The sequence below is a fragment of the Phacochoerus africanus genome, chromosome 11, assembly GCF_016906955.1.
Source record: "Phacochoerus africanus isolate WHEZ1 chromosome 11, ROS_Pafr_v1, whole genome shotgun sequence".
Taxonomy (NCBI): Eukaryota; Metazoa; Chordata; class Mammalia; order Artiodactyla; family Suidae; genus Phacochoerus; species Phacochoerus africanus.
The window spans coordinates 36414086-36435984 of NC_062554.1; the positions used below are offsets into that span (position 1 = coordinate 36414086).

At 36.4% G+C, this 21899-nt stretch overlaps 1 protein-coding gene across 3 annotated transcripts in view; it reads right to left on the reverse strand.

Moving 5' to 3' along the window:
- C11H11orf65 (chromosome 11 C11orf65 homolog) overlaps nt 1-21899 on the reverse strand; it is an 80619-nt gene continuing 58720 nt past the window's right edge. For all 3 annotated transcript variants that reach the window (XM_047753328.1, XM_047753330.1, XM_047753329.1), the window contains 4 exons: nt 20084-20214; nt 9583-9753; nt 4146-4201; nt 1-1421 (listed from right to left, as the gene is read on the reverse strand). In XM_047753328.1, coding sequence (XP_047609284.1) covers nt 1270-1421; nt 4146-4201; nt 9583-9753; nt 20084-20214 — 510 coding nt within the window. In that variant the 3' untranslated portion in view covers nt 1-1269. The remainder of the gene's footprint in view (nt 1422-4145; nt 4202-9582; nt 9754-20083; nt 20215-21899) is intronic.

Here is a 21899-nt window from a genome sequence, read left to right on the forward strand (position 1 = left end):
AACATTGTAAATCAACTATACATCAATAAAAAAAAATAATGAAACAGTTAAACATATAGTTTGCCCCAGGAATTCCTTGCCCAGGTATTTCCCAAGAGAAATGAAAATATACATCCCCATAAAGACCTATACATTGATATTCATAGCAGCTCTATTCACAATCCCAAACTGGAAGCAACCAAATGGTTGCATGGATAAATTGTGTAATGTTCCATGTAACTGAATACTTGTCATTAAAAAAGGAATTAACTACTGAAATAAGCAACAAGAATGAGTATCAAAAGCATAATGCTAAAGAAGCAAGACCAAAAAAAAAAAAAGCTACATATATGGTTATCATTCCATTTATGTGACATTCTAGAAGGAGCAGAATTGTAGTGATTGTAAGATCAATCATTTCCAGGGGCATGAGGTGGGACAGGTGGACTGACTGCAAAGATGCACGATTTGGGAGTGATGCAAATGCAGTTATCTTGATTGTGGTGAAAATTACATACATAATATACATTTGTCAAAATTCAAACTGAGTACTCCCAACAGGTAAATGTGTATGTAAATTATATGAACCTAAATTTTTCCTTAAATACACATTACGTCTTCTGACTGCTGAATTTTTGCACTTGGGGGTATAAGCCTTGGTCTGTTAGGATTGTAAATAGGTTTTTAAAGATACCAATGTGATCAGTGTGTTGATGGGAATGACTTGGAGGGTATGGTAAATCTATTTCTTGACTTGACAATCATCTTCAGTTTTTTATTTTTCCCACTGTGGAAGCTGAAAGACAGATTTTGGCCTCTCTGGCTTCTTTAGCTAATGGTGCCCCTGTGACCCAGTTTTGTTCACGGATGCCTAAGGTGACTAGCACTGGGGCTTCTGGTAAGGCTTTTGCTGTCTAAAAAAATGAATACTCACTATATACACTGCCCTTTTCCTTTTTTTTAATGGAAAAAGAACTCTGCCTGACAGAAATGCACAAATAAAGAAGAAAAACAATCACATTGAGGGAGTTCTTGCACCTAAGTATATCTTCAAGTGTGACTGTTAAGAATATTTCAGTTTCTCAGAATACCAGGAATAATTTCTGTATTTTTCCATGACTACTGTATTCAGTCTGATGTTCCATTTCTGTTTAATCCTTCTTACTTAATTGGGCTAGATGCTGTGCGAAGAACATACAAGACATTCCAGTCAGAGTAAACTATCTCTTGACTATAATTGATGGAATCCCGGCTTGAAGAGTAATACCTCAGAAAAGAAGTACTTTATAATTATATTCCGTAAGTGGAATCAGGCGTTAGTCTAGTAAAAGTTGGTCCTTCGTAAATATTTTGCAATGAAGTATCTTCTGGTGTTTCTGTTTCTTCTTCCACTGTATCTTCAGAGTCATCTATTTTCCCCTGTGCTTGCTCAAACCTGAAACCTAGAGAGAAATGAGAAATATTTAGAAAGATGCTAAATGTGGTGAGATACAGACTCATTCAATATGCTATTGACACCACGTAAAGTCCATTCCAATTTTTTTTTTTTTTTTTGCTATTTCTTGGGCTGCTCCCGCGGCATATGGAGGTTCCCAGGCTAGGGGTCCAATCGGAGCTGTAGCCACCAGCCTACACCAGAGCCACAGCAACGCGGGATCCGAGCCGCGTCTGCAACCTACACCACAGCTCACAGCAACGCCGGATCGTTAACCCACTGAGCAAGGGCAGGGACCGAACCCGCCACCTCATGGTTCCTAGTCGGATTCGTTAACCACTGTGCCACGTCGGGAACTCCCCATTCCAATTTTTTACACCACTCTTAGACCAGGTATCTTTATATCCTATTTAACTGAAACCATAAATGTCTCAAATTTCTGAAGTCATCCTACTTTTCACTATCATATATTGCTGCCCATCTTTTAAAAAGGCTCTGCAGCATCTGGATTTGAGGTTTGATCTACTACTAGCTAGGTTTGTAATATGAGGCAAATTACTTAACCTCTGTCACAGTGTCTTCATCTTTAAAATGGGAAAAATTAATTATAATAGCACTTAATCTCGGCATATTTTTGTGAGAACTAGGTGTAAAGGTACATGTAAAAAATGTAGCATTTAGTTCGGTATTAAGTATTAGCATTTAGTATTCCATAATTAACTATTAGCTAACAGTTCTTTATTCACAAATGAAGAGAAGCCTTTTTTGTACCTCAAGCTAAAGCTTCCAAATTCTACATTTGACTTCTTCATGATTCTTGAAGAAGTGGCACTGATTGTCTCCTCTTTTCCATGCCAGCATCTTCACTCTATCACCCTATCACCTTCCACTGACTTCAGCTATGACGCAGATCTCTACTGCTTAACATAACTTTCATTTGCTCTTGTGCTTCTTCCAGTTACCATGCTGTATCTTTCCTTCTTTTAACAACAATCTCTTTTAGCTCAGTAATTTATATTCTCTGCTTCCGTTTTGTACTTGTCATTCCTTTATATTCTTTTATCTAACACTGACACCCTACTATGTGCTACCCACTGGGGATTCAGGAGCAAACAAAACAGACAACTCTGTGTCCTCAAGAGAAAATAATTGCCGAATCTGTTCTCCAAAAGGCCATCAACTCTGTTAAATCCTTGAAGTGGAAACAACAGCGTGTGTTTGAGGACCAGGCAAGAGGCCAGTGATGCTGGGTTGTCATAAGTAAGGGAAGAGTAGGACCTGACAAGGTGGGAAGATAACCAGAGCCAGAGTGCCAAGATAAAATCAGGATTTTAGTCCATGTGCAGTGGAAAACCATGAAAGGCAAAAGAGGTCATCAGTGTTAAGAGAGAATGTCAGTGTCCTGACTCTGTGATCTGGAGCAAGTAACTTGGCATCTTTTTGCTCATCTGTAAAATGCAGATAATAGAACCTGTCTCCTTGGGTTTTTCTGAGGATCAAATGAGCAATTTCATAAAGCACTTTAAGACAGCACCTCCACATAGTAATTGCCAGTGGAGTTCTGTTCTAATTTTGCTGCTTTACATTTATAGATCACGATCTGTTGTGTGAGGAATAGCGTGGAGGAGTATAGGTTTGGAGACTACTGCAGAAGCCTGCAGAGGGATGATGGCAACTTGCACTGTGGTGGTGGCGTGAGCTGGAAGTAAGTGGGTAGGTTAAAGCTATTGATAGCTAACATTTAGAGAGTACGTACTACGTGCCAGGCACTATTCTAAGTTCTTTACACGTATTATCTTTCATTACAGTTTATGAGCTAGGTACTACTGTTATTCTCATTTTACAGACGAGAAAACTGAGCGAGTTGCCCAACATCATATAGCCGGTAAACAGGAGAGCTCAAAATCAAAACCAGCCATTCTGAATCAACACTCCACAATTGTAAGGTCTCTGTTTTACTCCCAATCACAGATGAGAATAGGATAAAACATACTCTCAGCTTATACAAAAACCATAATCAGGCTTTGGCTATGTTAGAATTATTGATACGTTGGCATATGACCATATGCTTCTTCAACATGCTATCACTCTCAGCATTGTGGTATCATGGACCACTGGTGGGACAGTAGTGACATAAAACCTAAAAATTTCTCTAACATCTTGAGGCATTTATTTTGCCAAGTGAAGTTTGCTCATTAAAAAAATTACTATTGAGGAGTTCCTGTTGTGGTGCAGCAGAAAGGAATCCAACTAGTATCCATCAGGATGTGGGTTTGATCCCTGGTCTCGCTCAGTGGCTGGGGATCTGGTGTTGCCATGAACTGTGTTATAGGTTGCAGACATGGCTCAGATCCTGTGTTGCTGTGGCTATGGCCGGCAGCTGTAGCTCTAATTTGACCCCTAGCCTGGGAACTTCCATGTGCTATGGGTGTAGCTATAAAAAGCAAAAAAAAAAAACAACAAAAAACTATTGAAACCATGATATGCAACTTTTTAAAAAGAAGATTCATCTTTTAAAAAACTATTTTATCCAACTCTATATAAAACAGAAAAATTTCTACTCCCGAATAACAATTTTATATATAAAGGTAAAAATGACTTGTAAATGAATTTACGTCTATATAATGTGCAGAGAATTTAAGGATTTGTTAGGTGCTTAGAAATGTGTCCATGTATGGAATGTATTGATTTTGTTTACAAGAATTCCCCATTATTGCTAAAAATCACTTACTTTTGAAGTTGGCTGAAGAGTTGCTTGTAGCAATTTCCTTCCAGTTGGCAATGTACCTAAGCACATTATATAGGCATTCATTAAACTAAATTGATTTATTAGTAAGTAGTGGCTTGATTCATTATTACAGACTCTAAAATTCCACTTTCTCTATGAAATCTTAGATTAACAGTGATAAATTCACTAGTCAAAATGTTTAATTTCTTGACTTTCCCACCTCCAAGTTGCACCTAAAGCAACCTCTCGGACAAGGAATTGGAGGAGGTATGAAAATGATACCCACCATCTACCATATTGGTGCCTTCTGGCCTCCAGCAATGTCTCCTCATTTTTATTCTGTTCCATTCCAGTCCTCTGAGTCACAACTAAAATGTTAGTTAACTTCTAAATTAAAAGTAGGAACTTCTAAATTAAAAGAGAGAAAACCCTAAGAGGGAAAAAGTCAGGGGAAAACTATAACAACAAAACATTCTCCTTGCTCTGGATTGCTGGATCCACTGTCTTTGACATGTCAATGAAAATTGAAATTACTTGGTTTATGGCCTTCTTAGAGCAATAGTGTTGTCTTTACTGTGTCCAGTAAACATAAGAGATCACATTCAAACAGGGTACATGCAGCTGCGACCTCAGTTCCCTAAGCTGAGACTGAAGTAGGGAGACAAGTGTAGCTCAAGAAGAAGCGGTTAGAGAAGGACAAGTATGAGCAGCTATGGAGATGAGGGACCGCTCCAAGGAGCAGGTTTTGTGTTACATATTCCATCTCATTTTAGGCTCTGTAGCCCCCTTTCACAAGCCTCCTTTCTTACAGCTGCACATAAGAAATCTGTAAAGATTTGATCACAGCAGGTGCTAAAAAGAAGCTGGCTGAGAAAGGAGGAGGATTGGAATTATCATGTAATTCAGAAAACACTGTGATTTTCATTTGAATTATTTTTACTTTTGTTAATTTTGCCTTCCTGAATTTTTTTCAGAATAGGGAGGTATATGTTATGCAACATTGTTTAATTGTAATTAAAGTACTGTGTCTGAAATCAGCTCTGTCTTGTTACTGCTACCTCTTGTTGCTTCAAAAACTTTATTCTAAGGCCTCAGTGGGATACTGCTTGGTCACTGTTAAATGAAAAGATGGAGAATAAGAAGAGGTGGTATAAACCCCTTCCAGGATCTCTTACTTGACAGTTCAATCTGGCTTGACCTTAAATTTAGGCACACTTTGTGCTTTCAATGGTTGCTTAGGAGCACTATGAAGAGTGGCATGTCAACCATCCTGCTTGCTTAGATTTATATACTGAAAAGAACCAAGATAAAAGACCTTTGATCAATTGTATGCTAAGCCCTGATGGTCTGGGGCACAAACATATGCCATACTTATGTTTGATCACTGACCCTACTTTATCTGAGATCAAGGCATGAATTTATTCAGTTGTTTAAAAAGGACTTCTCATAAGGAACATATCAGCAATAACCAATGAGAAAGCTAAGCCTTGCAAATATAAGCAACAGTCTTATAGCATTACTATGGTGCTTATGTCATAGAGCTGTTCTTTCTAAAAACTTTTTGGAATTTTTTTAGGGAATAGCAGAATAAAGTGTTTGTAGAATCTACTGCGAGTCCCTCATTAGTACACAGTTAACGTCTTAATGGCCTGGGAAAAGTCCCTAGCCAGAGAGGCCACATAACTCCCTATCTTTGAAATCAAAGGAGCAGCTTCAAAAGTAGAAACAACCCATTGAGAGCTCTCACCAACGGGTTCATGGAATATCAGAAATTTTTTTAAGATATCCCAGGTGCTGATGACTTAATGGATTATGGCAAAACTCAACTGCAATTTGAAAAATATGAAGATCCATCAAGAAGAACATCCAATGGATATAGACTATGCCCCTAAAAATCCAGCAGAATGAAGGCCAGCAGCAGGCAGAGCAGTCACTGTTTGGCATTGTGAGTGCCTCATAACAGCAATGCATAGGTTGCTACATGTCCTAAGCACCTACAGCAATGTATCTCTGGATACCACAGAATTTGCAAATTGTCCTTGAGTCCAAGAGTGAAGTTGGCTCTATCCATTCTTCAAAACTATAATGATATTGTATTCAGTTAATATTGTTGCCCTGTGTACATGAAGATGCACATGGCTTCTTCCCAAGAGAGCATCCATCTGTCCTAAGAAGGGGCTAGCAGAAGTCTTTGGGAAAACATTGGTTTGTATCATTTAGTATCAGTGTTCAAGATATTTTCTGTCATATTAACGGTCCAACTATCAAAAGCCATCTAGATTTTGAAGGATACTCTCCAAGGAATTAGTGGCTACCAATTCTTCTAAAGTGAAAAATGTCAGACTTTGAATTTTTCATCAAATATAGTATCATCAATCCAGTTACAAATATCTAGACAGCTACAAAGATCTAAGAGGGAAGGAAACTGTGGACACCATAAATATGCTGGAAAGAAGGTGGTTATACCTAATGTCTGCTCCCAGCTAGAGGAAGGTCTTTGCAAATATTCATCTTGCCTGAAATAATCAATAGCTTGTGGTCAGTAATACTACTGAAATATTCCCAAATAATCATGCTGGATTCCATTTAAAATTTTTGCTGTCTAGTACTTAATTTAAAAAAAAAAAAAAAAAAACTTGCTTTCTAAGAATTCCAAATGGGTGCCAAATAATGCCCAATTCAGAGAATGAACTGACGGATGTACATAATCTGCAAACAAGAAATCTGCTTTTTTATCTTTTTCTTTTTCCTTTTTATGGACACATCTGTGGTATATGGAAGTTTCCAGGTTAGGGAATGAATTGGAGCTGCAGCTGCCAGCATATAACACAGCCACAGCAACGCCAGATCCTAACCCACTGAGGGCCAGGGATCGAACCCACATCCTGATGGACATTATGTTGGGTTCTTAACCCACTGAGCCACAAGAGGAACTCTTGAATTTTTAAATCTGGAAATTTTGAGTCAGTCTCACCATATCCAAGTTAGATGTATTTATCCTACTCTGTATATTGCATATGATACCAAGAAACCACTTCAAGTCTTCCTGGTTTATTCTGGTTTTACCCTTTTTCCACAAAGAGAAGCCATTAGGAATCTTCATCTACTAGAGAAGGGTAACAGTGGGGAAAGCCGAATGTAGACTGAGGTGCCTGTTTATTTCTTCCCTTTGAACTCAGCTGTTTTATTCTTTTGTATTTCAGTAGTGAAAGAATATAGGATACTGAGTGGAGATTTTTTGTAATCTTTTACTGAAGCTTGCTGGCCCTTTGCTTGAGTTAGCCAACTGTATAAGGGAAAGGCAGTGCAGGATTTCAAAAGCTCACCTGAGAGAACCCTCTACCCTGCCCTCATAAGGTCATTCAAAATGGACCTCCCTCCCTTTCTCTCTTTTTCCTACCGTCTTAGGAAAGGGAAAAGTATGACATGACAGCTCCTTTCTTTGGATGTCATTTCTGGCATCATCGTAACCATCTGTATTTATTCAGAGGCCACAAATGTGCTGTCTATAAGGAATCCCAGTATTACGGTCTGGACAAGATACTGGGGTTATTGAATCATAAAGTTTTACTATTTGTGTATTACAAAATATTTTAGAGCATCTACCAATGGATAATTAGTTCTTTATTTCTTCCTAGCCTTTTTATTTTCTAATATATCCTTCCCATCATCTTTTTTTTCTACTTTCATTTTCCTTTTTTCTTAGTCATTCTTTTCCATCTTTTATCTTCCCTTTTCACATTGTTCTCTTCTCTGCTTCCTCCAGCCTCTTTTTCCTGGCCCATTGGTCAATGGCAGTCAACCTAATTTTTCCTATTTCATGTTCTTATCTCCCTCTTCTGAATTTCTTCCTTTTTCTTATGTTTATTTACACCATCTTGGTTTTATTTTTTCTGCCTCTTCATCCATGAATTATTCACTTTCATTACTGTAGCTGAGTAAATACTGAATGTTTTTAAATATTTACTGAGATATAATTCACCATAAAATTATCCCATTTAAAGTGTACAATTTGAAGTTCCCGTCTTGGCTCAGCGGAAACAAATCTGACTAGTATCTGTGAGGAAGCAGGTTTGAACTCTGGCCTCACTCAGTGGGTTAAGGATCTGGTGTTGCCCTTAGCCACCACTTCCCAGTCCCCACAAATCTCTCAGCCCTAGGCAACCACTAATCAAATTCTGTCTCTATAGATTTGCCTATTCTGGACATTCCATATACATAAAACCATACAATATGTGGTGCTTTCTGACTGACATCTTTTGCTTAGCAGGTTCATCAACATTGTAGCATGATCAGCATTTCTTTTTATTGCCAAATAATATTCCATTGCATGTATGTTTCACATTTTATTCATCAGTTAATGAATAGAATGTTTCTACTTTTTGGTTATTATGAATAATAATGTTATGAACATTCATGTACAAGTTTTTACATGGACATGTGTCTTCATTTCTCTTGTGTATATACTGTGGAGTACAAGTGCTAGATTATATGGCAACTCTATGTTTAACCATTTGAGGAACTGTCAAGATTGTTTTCAAAAACAGCTACACTACTACACATTCCCAGTAAGGACTCGGATTTCTATCATTGCTAACACCGCTTACTGAATGTCTTTTTTTTTTGGTCTTTTTTTGTTGTTGTTATTGTTGTTATTGTTGCTATTTCTTGGGCCGCTCCCACGGCATATGGAGGTTCCCAGGCTAGGGTTGAATCGGAGCTGTAGCCACCGGCCTACGCCAGAGCCACAGCAACTCGGATCCAAGCCGCGTCTGCAACCTACACCACAGCTCACGGCAACGCCAAGCCGGATCGTTAACCCACTGAGCAAGGGCAGGGACCGAACCCGCAACCTCATGGTTCCTAGTCGGATTCGTTAACCACTGCGCCACGACGGGAACTCCTGAATGTCTTTTTAATTATAGCTATCTTTGTGGGTATGAAGGAGGATCTTATTGTGGTTTGATTTGCATCTTCCCAATGGCTATGTAAATATTTTTCAATTGCTATCACACACAAAAAAATCCTAAAAATATTTTTCAAGGACCAAAGCAAGTCACTGAAAATTTATAACTTTATAATGTCCCACACAGGAAAATTAGGGAATACAGATTGAGGAAATTCTTTTATTATTGATTTCATGTTCTTAGCCTTGTTTCTACATCCCAAAGTGAGAGGTAAAGCAGACTTAGACTAGGGCATAAGAATAAAGTTCACCTAAATCTAGTTTTCTTTTTACTTTTAGATCAACCTTTTTTTTTTAAAATCTTTTGTCCTCCTTATCTCTTATATTCTTTCTAGACTGATAATAAATACTTAAGGGTTCTTTTTTTTGAGATTATGTTTTTGACCTCAAGATTCAACATGGGAGTGGGAAATAATAGAAAGAAAAATATCTGATGCCTTCTCTTGTTCCTCAAGGACAGCAACGTGTACTTACTCATCAAAGTTGAGTGTGTTTGTCCAGTTCAGCACTTCATCCACTTCCCATTCCATCACAGAATCTATTCCACCATCTTCAATAGCTCTTATTAGCCCTTTCGTTGCTGTGTGAATTAAACCCAGAGTTTCATGATTTGTTGACCTAGCCTCCAGGCTTCCGGCGTAGTACCTACACACAGGAAAGCAAGGGAGATGTAAAACCTTGAAAGAGATGACTGCTAGTAGATGCAGTTAATATATATTAATTGCTGTGAAACTATTTACACAGTAAACCAAGTTTTCATCCTATTTAATTCGAAGACATCCAAACCAAGTTCTATGTGATGGGATCTTCTGAAGGAAAAAAAACAAAACAAAACAAAAACAAAGGCAATTTAATCAACCACACTGACCAGAGAGGCCTCATTTCAAAATCACTTCTCGGTACGTTGCAATGTTGTGACACAAAGAAAAACTAACCATTAAATCACTGAATCATAGAATTACAGAGTCAAAGGCTCTTGGATACCAAATAACTACTTCACTTGTTTCATGGGTAAGGAAATAAATTCTGGAAGAGTAACTTTTACAAAGTCATGTGGCTAATGGCAGGCAGGATAGGAGGAGGGAGGAGGCAAAAGGAGATAGAGTAGTAAAAGGTAAACGAAAGAGTGGTGTTATTAACGTCCTTTTTATGTCAGGTACTTTTTATATATTATCTTTAATTCGCTTTAAAAAAGATAGCTTTTTGTTTGATTTTTGTTTTTTAGGGCTGCACCTGTGGCATATGGAAGTTCCCAGGCTAGGGGTCAAATTGAGCTGCAGCGGCCTTCCTATGCCACAGCCAATGCAACATCGGGATCTGAGCCATGCCTGCAAGCTACACCACAGCTTGCAGCAATGCTGGATCCTTTAACCCACTAAACAAGGCCAGGGATCAAACCTGCAACTTCACCGATACTAGCTGGGTTCATTTCCACTGAGCCACAATGGGAACTCCAATAGCTTTTTAATTTTTTGTGATAGATATTTTTAAAAATAAATTTATTGAAGCACAGTCGATGTACAATGTTGTGTTAATTGCTGATATACAACAAAGTGATTCAGTTATACATATACACATATCCATTCCCATATAGAAAATGACTGAGTAGATTTCCCTGTGCTATACAGCAGGTCCCCACTGACCATTCCATATACCATAGTATGCAAATGCCATCCCAAGCTCCCAATCCTTTCCTCCCCAACCCTTCTGCTTGGATATGCATAGGTTTGTTTTCAAAGTCTGTGAGTTTGTTTCTGTTTTGTAAATAAGTTCATTTGTATCATTTCCTTAGATTCCACACATAAGTGATATATGATATTTGTCTTTGTATGACTTACTTCACTTAGGGTAATAATCTCTAGTTCCATCCATGCTGCTGCAGATGGCATTATTTCATTCCATTTTTATAGCTGAGTAGTATTCCATTGTATATATGTGCCATATCTTCTTTGTCCATTATTCTTATCCCCCCCTTTTTTTTGATGAGGAAATTTAGACTTGAGAACAAATTGTTTAAGATCATATTAGTAGTAAATATGCATATTTCAGAGCCAGTATTCAAATCTGACTCCAAGTCTGACTTCTTTGGCAGTACTGTTCTATATTATATTAGTCTGAATGTACAAATGAATGCATCCACTGAATATGAACTAAGCAAGAGAATTTAATGGTCCTTACTAAGAATATTAAAATACAGTGCTTTTTTTGTTTTCCATTTTAAGATCTACATTGTTTTTGCTTTTAAAGATTAACCTATTCTGAAATTGTATTCATTTATTAATCTGACACTCATTTTTTAGGAAGTGGCTTAGAGGTGAAGTAAAGCTATGACTGGTATCATACTACCTGGCTTTGAATCTTGCTTCTGTGATTTACTAACTATATAATCTTTGTCAAATAACTTAGCCATTCTGGGCCTCAATGTCCTCTTCCTTAAAATGATAATCATGGAGTTCCCATTGTGGTGCAGCGGAAATGAATCTGACCAGGAATCATGAGGTTGCAGGTTCGATCCCTGGCCTTGCTCAGTGGGTTAAGGACCCAGCGTTGCCGTGAGCTGTGGTGTAGGTTGCAGACGCAGCTTGGACCTGGCATTGCTGTGGCTGTGGCTGTGGCTATGGCAGGCGGATAAGCAAAAGCTGAGAGAATTCGCAACACTAAATCAGCTTTACAACAAATACTAAAGGAACTTCTCTAGGCAGAAAAGAAAAGGGCACAACCAGAAACAAAAATACCACAAATGACAAGGCTTACCAGTAAAGACATATATACAGTAAAGATACGAAATCATCCACACACAATTATGCCACCAAAATCAGAAATCATGAGAAGAGGAGGGTACAAATGTAGGACATTGGAGATGCACTTGCAATTAAAAGACCAACAACTTAAAACAATCTCATATATATTTAGACTCCTATGTCAAAATTTCAGGGCAACTGCAAACCAAAAATCTACAATTGACACACAAACAAATAAGAAAAATCAACTCAAATACAACACTCAAGATAGTCATCAAACCATAAAAGGAGAGAACAGGAGAAGAAGGGAAGAAAAAAGAGCAATAAAAACAAATCCAAAACAATTAATAAAATGGCAATAAGAACACACATATCAATAATTACCTGAAATGTTAATGGACTAAACGCCCCAACCAAAAGACACAGACTGGCTGAATGGATACAAAAACAATGCCCATATATATGCTGTCTTCAAGAGACCCACTTCACTTCTAGGGACACAATACAAATTGAAAGTGAGAAAACATTCCATGCAAATGGGACTCAAAAGAAAGCTGGAGTAGCAATACTCATATCAGACAAAATACACCTTAAAATAAAGAATATTATAAGAGACAAAGAAGGACATTACATAATGATCAAGTGATCAATCCAAGAAGAAGTTATAACAATTGTAAATATATATGCATGCAGCATAGGACCACCTCAATATATGAGGCAACTGCTAACAACCATAAAAGGAGAAATTGACAACAACACAATAATCATAGGGGACTTTAATCCCCACTTACAGCAATGTAAAGATCATCCAGACAGAAAATCAACAAGGAAACACAGGCCCTAAATGAAGCATTAGACCAGATTTATATTTATAGGACATTTCATCCAAAAAGCAGCAGAATACACATTTTTCTCAAGTGCACACAGAACATTCTCTAGGATTGATCAAAATTTGGGCCATAAATCAAGCCTCAGTAAGTTTAAGAAAACTGAAATCATATCAAGCATCTTTTCCAACCACAATGCTATACGACTAGAAATCAACAACAAGAAAACTGCAAAAAACACAAATGTATGGAGACTAAACAACATGCTACTAAACAATCAATGGATCACTGAAGAAATCAAAGAGGAAATTAAAAAATACTTAGAAGCAAAATACAACAAAGGTATCACACTCCAAAACCTATGGGATGCAGCAAAAGCTGTTCTAAGCAGGAAATTTACAGCAATACAAGCCTATCTCAGGAAATTAGAAAAAGCTCAAATAAACAACCTAACTTTACATCTAAAGCAGCTAGAGCGAGAACAGACAAGACCTAAGTAAAGTTAGCAGAAGGAAAGAAATCATAAAGATCAGATGAAAAGAAACAGAAATGAAGAAAACCCTAGAAAAGATCAATGAAACTAAAAAAGCTGGTTCTTTGAAAAGATCAATCAAATTGATAAACCCTTAGCCAGACTTATCAAGCAAAAAAGAGCGAGGCTCAAAGCAATAAAATTAGAAATGAAAAAGAAGTTACAATGGACATCACAGAAATACGAAAGATAAGAGACTACTACATGCAACTATATGCCAATAAAAAAGAAAACTTAGAAGAAATGGACAAATTCTTAGAAAGGTACAATCTTGCAAGACTAAACTAAGATGAAATAGAAAAGATGAATGGACCAATCACAAGTACTGAAATTGAAACTGTGATTTAAAAACTTCCTACAAACACAAGTCCAGGACCAGATGGCTTCACAATATTTAGAGAAGAACTAACATCTATCCTTCTGAAACTATTCCAAAAAATTGCAGAGGAAGGAACACTCCCAAACTCATTCTATGAGACCACCATCACTCTGATACCAAAACCAGACAAAGATACCTCAAAAAAAGAAAATTACAGGCCAATTTCACTGATGAACATCGATGCAAAAATCCTCAACAAAATACTAGCAAACCGAATCCAACAATACAGTAAAAGGACTGTGTGTACATCATGATCAAGTGGGATTTTTCCAGAGATGCAAGAATTCTTCAAAATCCACAAATTAGTGTGATACACCACATTAACAAACTGAAGAATAAAACCATATGATCCTCTCAATAGATGCAGAAAAAGCCTTTGACAAAATCCAACACCCGATTTCTGATCAAAACCATTCAGAAAGTACACATAGAGGGAACCTACCTCAACATATAATAAGACATTGAATACTGTTCCCTATCATGCAGTAAATACTTGTACTTATGTATTTAATGTATAGTAGTTTGTATCTGTTAATCTCATATTCCTAAATTGTTCCTCCATACATTTCCCTTTTGGTAACCATAAATTTGTTTTCTATGTCTGTGAGTCCATTTCAATTTTGTATATAGATTCATTTGTATTCATTTGTATTATTTTTTAGATTCCACGTTAGTGATATCATGCAATATTGATCTTTTCTCTGACTCACTTCATTTAGTATGATATTAGGCATTCATCCATGTTGCTGCAAATAGCACTATTTCATTCTTTTTTATGGCTAATATTCTGAAGGTATATATATATATATAGATATATATCACATCTCCTTAAACCAATCATCTGTTGATGGGCACGTGGGTTGTTTCCACGTCTTGGCTATTGTAAAAGTGTTGATGTGAACACTGGGGTGCATGTATCTTTTTTAATTATCACCTTCATCTCTGCTGGATACATGCCCAGGAGTGGGGTTGCTGGATCATATAGTAGTTCTATGTTTAGCTTTTTAAGCAATCTCCATACTTTTCCATAGTGGCTGCATTAATTTACATTCTAATCAACAGTGAAGGAAGGTCCCTTTTCTCCACACCCTCTCTAGTATTTATTATTTGTAGACTTTTTGCTGATGATCATTCTGACTGGTGTGAGGTGATACCTCATTGCAGTTTTGATTTGCATTTCTTTAATTAGTGATGTTGAACATATTTTCATGTGCCTGTGGGCCATTTGTATGTCTTCTTTGGAGAAATGACTGTTTAGGTTTTCTGCCTATTTTTTGATTGGGTTTTTTTGTTATTGAGTTGTATGAGCCATGGTGTTAACTCATATGCAGACCTATGATCTTTTTCAAATTAATTTTATATATGACGTGAGACAAAGGTCAAGATTCATTTCTCTGCATTTGAGTATCCAATTTGTTGAAAAAGACACAATTTTCCAATTAAACTGCTTTGATATCTGCATTGAAATTCAATTAACAATATATGTGTGGGTCTATTTCTCAACTCCTTATTTTGTTCCTTTGATTTGTATGTCTATCTTAATGCCAATACCACAATGTCTTGATTACAGTCGCTTTTTAATAAGTTTTAAAATCAGGTAATGTAAGTTTCCAGGTTTTTCCAAAATTATTTTGACTATTCTAGTTCCCTTGCACTTACATATAAATTTTCAAATCAACTTGTCAATTTCCAGAAAAATACACACTGGCAGTTTTTTGGGTGTTTCCTACGGGTCAAATCAGAGCTGCAGCTGCCCGCCTATACCGCAGCCACAGCAACATGGGGTCTGAGCAGCATCTGCAACCTACACCACAGCTCATGGCAATGCCAGATCCTTAACCCACTGAGCAAGGCCCAGGATCAAACCTGCGTTCTCATGGATGCTAGTCAGATTCATTTCTGCCGAACCACAATGGGAACTCCTTTTTTTTCATGTTGGAAGTTTTGAATATGATTACATTGACTATATACATCAATTTGGAGACAAACGACATCTTAAAAATATTGAGTCTTCTGGTCCATAAATATCTTTTATTTTATTTTATTTTATTTTTTGTCTTTTTAGGGCCACACCCATGGCATATGAAGTTCCCCAGGCTACGGGTCCAACTGGAGCTACAGCTGCCAGCCTACACCACAGCCACAGCAAAGTAGGATCCCAGCCACATCTGTGACCTACACCACAGCTCAAGGCAACACCAGATACTTAACCCACTGAGCGAGGCCAAGGATCGAACCTGCTTCCTCATGGATGCTAGTAGGGTTCGTTAACCACTGAGCCATGATGGTAACTCCCCATAAGTATGTTATAGCTCTTCATTTATTTAGGGCTTAAGTTTTATCAGCAATGTTTATTAATTTTTAGTGTACACATCATGTAGATTTTTCTTTCAGTTTATGCCTCGGTATTTCATATTTTCTGATGCTATGTAAAATGTTGTATTTTTAATCTTAATTTTCAATTTTTTGCAGCTAGAATATTGCAATACAATTGGTTTCTGTATTTTACAACCTTAATAAACTCACCTACTAGTTCCAGTAGCTTTTAATAGATTCCTTAGAATTGTGTACCTAGATGATTATGCCAACTGTGAATAAAGACAGTTTCAGTGTTTCCTTTCTAACCTCAGTATCTTCCCCACCACCACCACCTCACCACCTTTATTCCACTGTCTAGGGCCTCCAGGGCAATGCTGTAAAGAAATGGTGAGTGCAAATATCTTTGCCTTGTTCTTGATCTTACAAATCATTTAGCCATGCACCATTAAGTATCATGTTGACTGCAGGCTTTTCATTAAGTTGAGGAGGTCCTCATCTATTCCTAGAGTTTTTTGACTACAAACAGTAGTTGTACTTTTTTGCATCATTTTGCATTGTGTTTTTGCATCATTTGAGATGATCATATCCAGTTTTCTTTTTAAGGTTGCCAATATGGTGAACTGCACTGTTTGGTTTCCAAATATTAAGCCAATCCTGTATTCTTGGGATTAAACTCTATTTGTTTATGATGTTACTCATTATCATTTTGTTATCATGAATCTATGTTCATGAGATACTGGTTATTTTCTTGCAGTATGTTTTTTTTTTCTTATAAGCCTTGTGTGTTTTTATATCTGATAATACAAATCTCACAGGAAATGCTGTAAATTTCCCAGTAAGTAATTCCTTAGCTGTGTCCTCAAATTTTAATGTTTACTTTCATTTTTATTAAATCAAAATATTTTCAAGTTCCTCTTATGACTTCTTTGACTCATGGATTATCTAGGGGTGTGCTATTTAATATCCAAGTATCTGGATGTTTTCCAGAAGTTTTTTGTTATTTTATTGTCTTAAATTTCTTTCTAATTCCATCATGATCAGAGAACTCCCTCCGTATGATTTTAATTCATTTAAATTTATAGGAATTTGTTTTATGGCCTAGAATGTGGTGAATCTTGGTGTTTCATGCACACTTGAAAAGAATGTTTTCTGTTGTTGGATGCAGTCTATAAATGCCAATTATGTCAAGTTGTTGATAATGTTGCTCAAGTCTTCTATATCTTTATTAATTCACTGTTCATTTTAGTAATTTGTCAATTACTTAAAAAAAGCATTTTGAAATCTCTGATTGCAATTTCGGATTTGTCTATTTCTCCTTTCAGTGTTATTAATTTTTGTTTCATGTTTCATTTTGTTTTGTTTCTTAGGGCCACACCTGCAGCATATATAAGTTCCCAAGTTAGGGGCTCTATCAGAGCTGCAGCTGTCAGCCTATGCCACAGCCATAGCAATGCAGGATCCAAGCTGCGTATACAACCTATACCACAGCTCTATTTAACCTACTGAGTGAGGCCAGGGATCAAACCTGCATCCTCATGGTTGGCAATCAGGTTTGTTACCACTGAGCCAAAAGGGGAACTCCCATTTCATGTATTTTGAAGCCACAAGGGGAACTCCCGGCTCATGTACTTTGAAGCTCTGTTATTAAGTAAACAAGCATTTATGATTATGTCCTCTTGATAATTTATCTGTTTGATATTAATATAATCACTCCAGCTTTCTTTTGATTACTATTAAGCATAGTTCTCTTCCATGATTTTGCTTTTAACCTATTTATATTATTAGTTCTTATACATAACATATACTTGGGTCTTGCTTTCTTAAACAATCTGTCAGTCTCTGCCTTTATTTGGGATGCTTAGACCATTTTTATTTAATATGATTATTGATATGGTTGGCTTTAATCTACATCATGCTATTCAGTTTTAATTGTCCTGTCTATTCTTTGTTTCCTTTCCTCTTTTTTCAGCCTTCTCTTGGATGGATTGTTTGTTATGATTCCATTTTATCTCCAATATTAGCTTATTAGGTTTACATATTTTTGTTGTTGTTGATTTTATGGTTGCTTTACGGTCTGTCAACTAAAAATTAGCACTTGTTATTTGTCTCTATAAAGATTAAATCACAAGCTGCTAAGATTGCTGACCTTCAATACATTATGAAAGGAGTTCAGGATGGAGATCAGGAGAATCAGCACTCTATGCTCTGGGCAAAACTGGCAGAACAGGTCTTCAGACAGATATTTTCAGAAGATTTTATGAACTCAATTCTTACATATCCTCATATCTAAAAAAAAAAGCACTAAAATCCTTTATAGTGACATCTGCTTCTCATGACTAGCAGTAACCTTCTACAAAAATGTGAGCTTAATTGCATGTACCCCCCCTCACCAAAATCACATATATACTGACCTTCCCCTCTACTTCTCTGGAGCGATTCTCAGAGTTATCTGAAATGCTGTCTCCTGGGATACAGTCCTCATTTTGCTCCAAATAAAACTCAACTGACAACTCTCAGTTGTGCATTTTTTTTCAGTTGACAGGTTTGTACTATACATATTTAACTATCATGGTCCATAATGCAATATTATGCCACTTGATGCGTAGTGTAAGGACCTTCCAGAGTAGGTCCATTTCATCTCTCCCAAAACTTTTGTGGCATTGTCATCATATATTTACTTCTGTACTGTTATAAATTTATAAATACCATAATATATCATCATTGTTTCTTCTTTATATAGTAAATTACCTTAAAATGTTTTTGAACTTTATTCTGTAATTGAATGTATATGTTGATATATATATATATATATATATATATATTTATTATTTTTTTTGTCTTTTTGCCATTTCTTGGGCAGCTCCCACAGCATATGGAGGTTCCCAGGCTAGGGGTCTAATCGGAGCTGTAGCCACCGGCCTAAGCCAGAGCCATAGCAACGCGGGATCCAAGCCGCGTCTGCAACCTACACCACAGCTCAAGGCACCGTTGGATCCTTAACCCACTGAGCACGGCCAGGGATCAAACCTGTAACCTCATGGTTCCTAGTCGGATTCGTTAACCACTGAGCCACGACAGGAACTCCTGTATGTTGATATATTATTATTCTTGGACCTACTGACTTATAATGTCAGAAGAAATAAGCCATTATATTTTGATGAAGATTTTCGATATAAAAAGAATATAATTGCGGAATCAAGAACTTAAGTATAACTTGATTGGCAATATCAATATTAACTCATTACTTTGTAATATAAAAATTTAGTATCTATTATTTTAAAAATTGTGGTAAAAACAACATAAAATTCATCATCTTTATTTTTAAGTGTATAGTTTGGCAGTTAATTTTTAAAGAGATTTAAATAGTAAAAAGAAAAGTGTTTGATTTTTTTTACAGTTACCGTTTTTAGTATTTTTTATAACTTGCATGAATCTAGATTTTTACCTAGAACTACTTTTCTTCTGCCTAACATTATACTGCCAGTATGTTCATGGTGATAAAACTCAGCTTTTATCTGTCTCAAGTTTTCTCCGATTTTAATTTTTAAAAGATATTTTTGGTGAGTCTCTTGATATTATTGTTTTCATCTCACACATCTATTTTCCAGCTTCTTTGCACACCTGGTAATTGATTACTATATGGCAGACATTGTGAATTTTATATGATTTTTGAGTGCTGGAGGTTTTGGTATTCCTTTAAATAGTTGGGGGCTCTGTTTTTATATACAGTCAAGTAAACTTGGAAGCAATGTGATTCTTTTGTAACTTGCTTTTAATATTTGTTAGATAGGTCCAGAATGACTTTTAGTATAATTCATACACGTCAGTTTCTTTAGGGGAGAAAGAAACATTGAGAATGGTATGGAATGGGTCTAGAGGGTCATATTAAAGTTATCTCATATATAAGAAGAGCTGCTTATTTTCATATCTGATGTTCCAATACACTATGATTTTCTTGAAGCCAAAGAGAACCTGTCTTTTTCCATTGTATCCCAGAGATTAACAGTGTCTAGCACATAATAGGCATTTATTAAATATTTTCTATGTATTTTTAAAAATATAACTCTAATCTTTCATCTTATTTTTAAAATACCATGTAGTTATTTTAGTAGTGATAGAAATTTTTTTTAAATTCCTGTATACTTCTTTAGGAAAAGTAAGTACTTTATCAACTTACATTTGCTTCATCCATTCTATTTTTCTAATTTTTCTTTTCTTTTCCATATCTTGCCTTCTCTTGAGTTTAGAGAAATGGAATTCACATTCTTTTTTGTCTCCCACCATTACATTTTCAGTAGACATCCAAAACTATTGAGAAATGAAAAATGACTTAACTATTGAATCACTGATTTTGAGCTTATCTGACCACAGAAAGAACTTCTGTGTGTTCAGTAGGAAATATGCTAACATAGAAATAGAGGAGAGGATAGACCCTTTTAAGAAACTTCTAGTTAAGTGAATAGCACATTGAGCCTTAAGAGGCATATGCCATAGAAAAACTGACAAAATATTAGTGTACTGAGGTACTATTTAATAAGTATTTGTTACATGAGTAAGTGAACAGACATATTCTAAGAGTTTCTCATAAGAACAGACTTGATGAGTAAGTGTTGTTGACTTTTGAAGACTAACCCTCAAGGAATAGAGGTACCTTTCAAGAATACAGAAATCTCACTAATGTCCCAAGACTTTGTGGTTTTCCCTGTCTGACACTTTTTACTAACTGGTTGCCTATTTTCCTATTTCCAGTTCTTTCCTCCTCCTTTATCACATACACATTAAATAACAAAGAAGAGAGTTTGCTGTCCCCCAAAACACTCTGAATTTGCCCGTATTAAAGCATGTATTTACTGCACTTTACTGAAATATCCTATTTACTTAGCTATCTCCTTAATTAAGAGGCAAACTATTTGATAAGAGGGACTTACTTATTTATCATAGTCTTCCAAGAATCTAGTATAATGCCTGACACCTGGCTGGTATGCAATGAAGTTTGCTGAACAAATGAATGAATGAATGAATGAATGAATTGGATCATTTTCAGTTTTCAAACTTAGCATATTCAATATACCACATTCTATAATCTGTATAGCAGAGGCTGGGGATTGGAATGAAGGTACTTGAGGCCATACAAACATCTAGAGCTATAAAGCCAGATGACTTTAACTTTTTTTGGGGAGGGGGGCACACCTGTGGCATGCAGGAGTTTCTGGGCCAGGGATTAAACCCACATCACAGCAGTGATAACACCAAATCCTTAACCACTAGGCCACCAGTAAACTCCCAGATGGTGTTAACTATTTAAATGTTAGCTTTCAAATATCCTTAGAGAGAAATTATTTCCACAAAAAAGATTAAACATAGGTGTCTATAGAAAAGTCCCCAAATCACAACTACACATTAGGAACTATGTATATTTAAAATCATTCTGGGAATTCCCATCGTGGTGAGGTGGAAATGAATCCGACTAGGAACTGTGATGTTGAGGGTTTGATCCCTGGCCTCGCTCAGTGGGTCAAGGATCTGGCATTGCCATGAGCTATGGTGTAGGTGGCAGATGCGGCTCGGATCCTGCGTTGCTGTGGCTGTGGCATAGGCCGGCAGCTGTAGCTCCAATTAGACTCCTAGCCTGGGAACTTCCACATGCCATAGGTAAGGCTCTAAAAAGCAAAAAATAAAAATAAAAATAAATCATTCTGGGAGGCCAAAAATTTTTTTAAATCATTCTCTTCATTCAAAGAGTACATGTTAAATTTTCCAATGCCATGAAATAAATCCAAGTGATTTCCCACTAGTATCTTCTGTGGGATACAAGCTTTATAAGATAAAAAGACATACTATTCTTAAGAACCCCCACCTCTTATCCAAGGATTAACATAGAGCCAACAACATCTTCAGATGTGCTTTGTTACAGAGATGCCAGAGAGTATGTAAGGATGGCCTAGATTCACAGCAGATTACTAAAAGTAGAAGTAAATATTTTAAAAAAATTG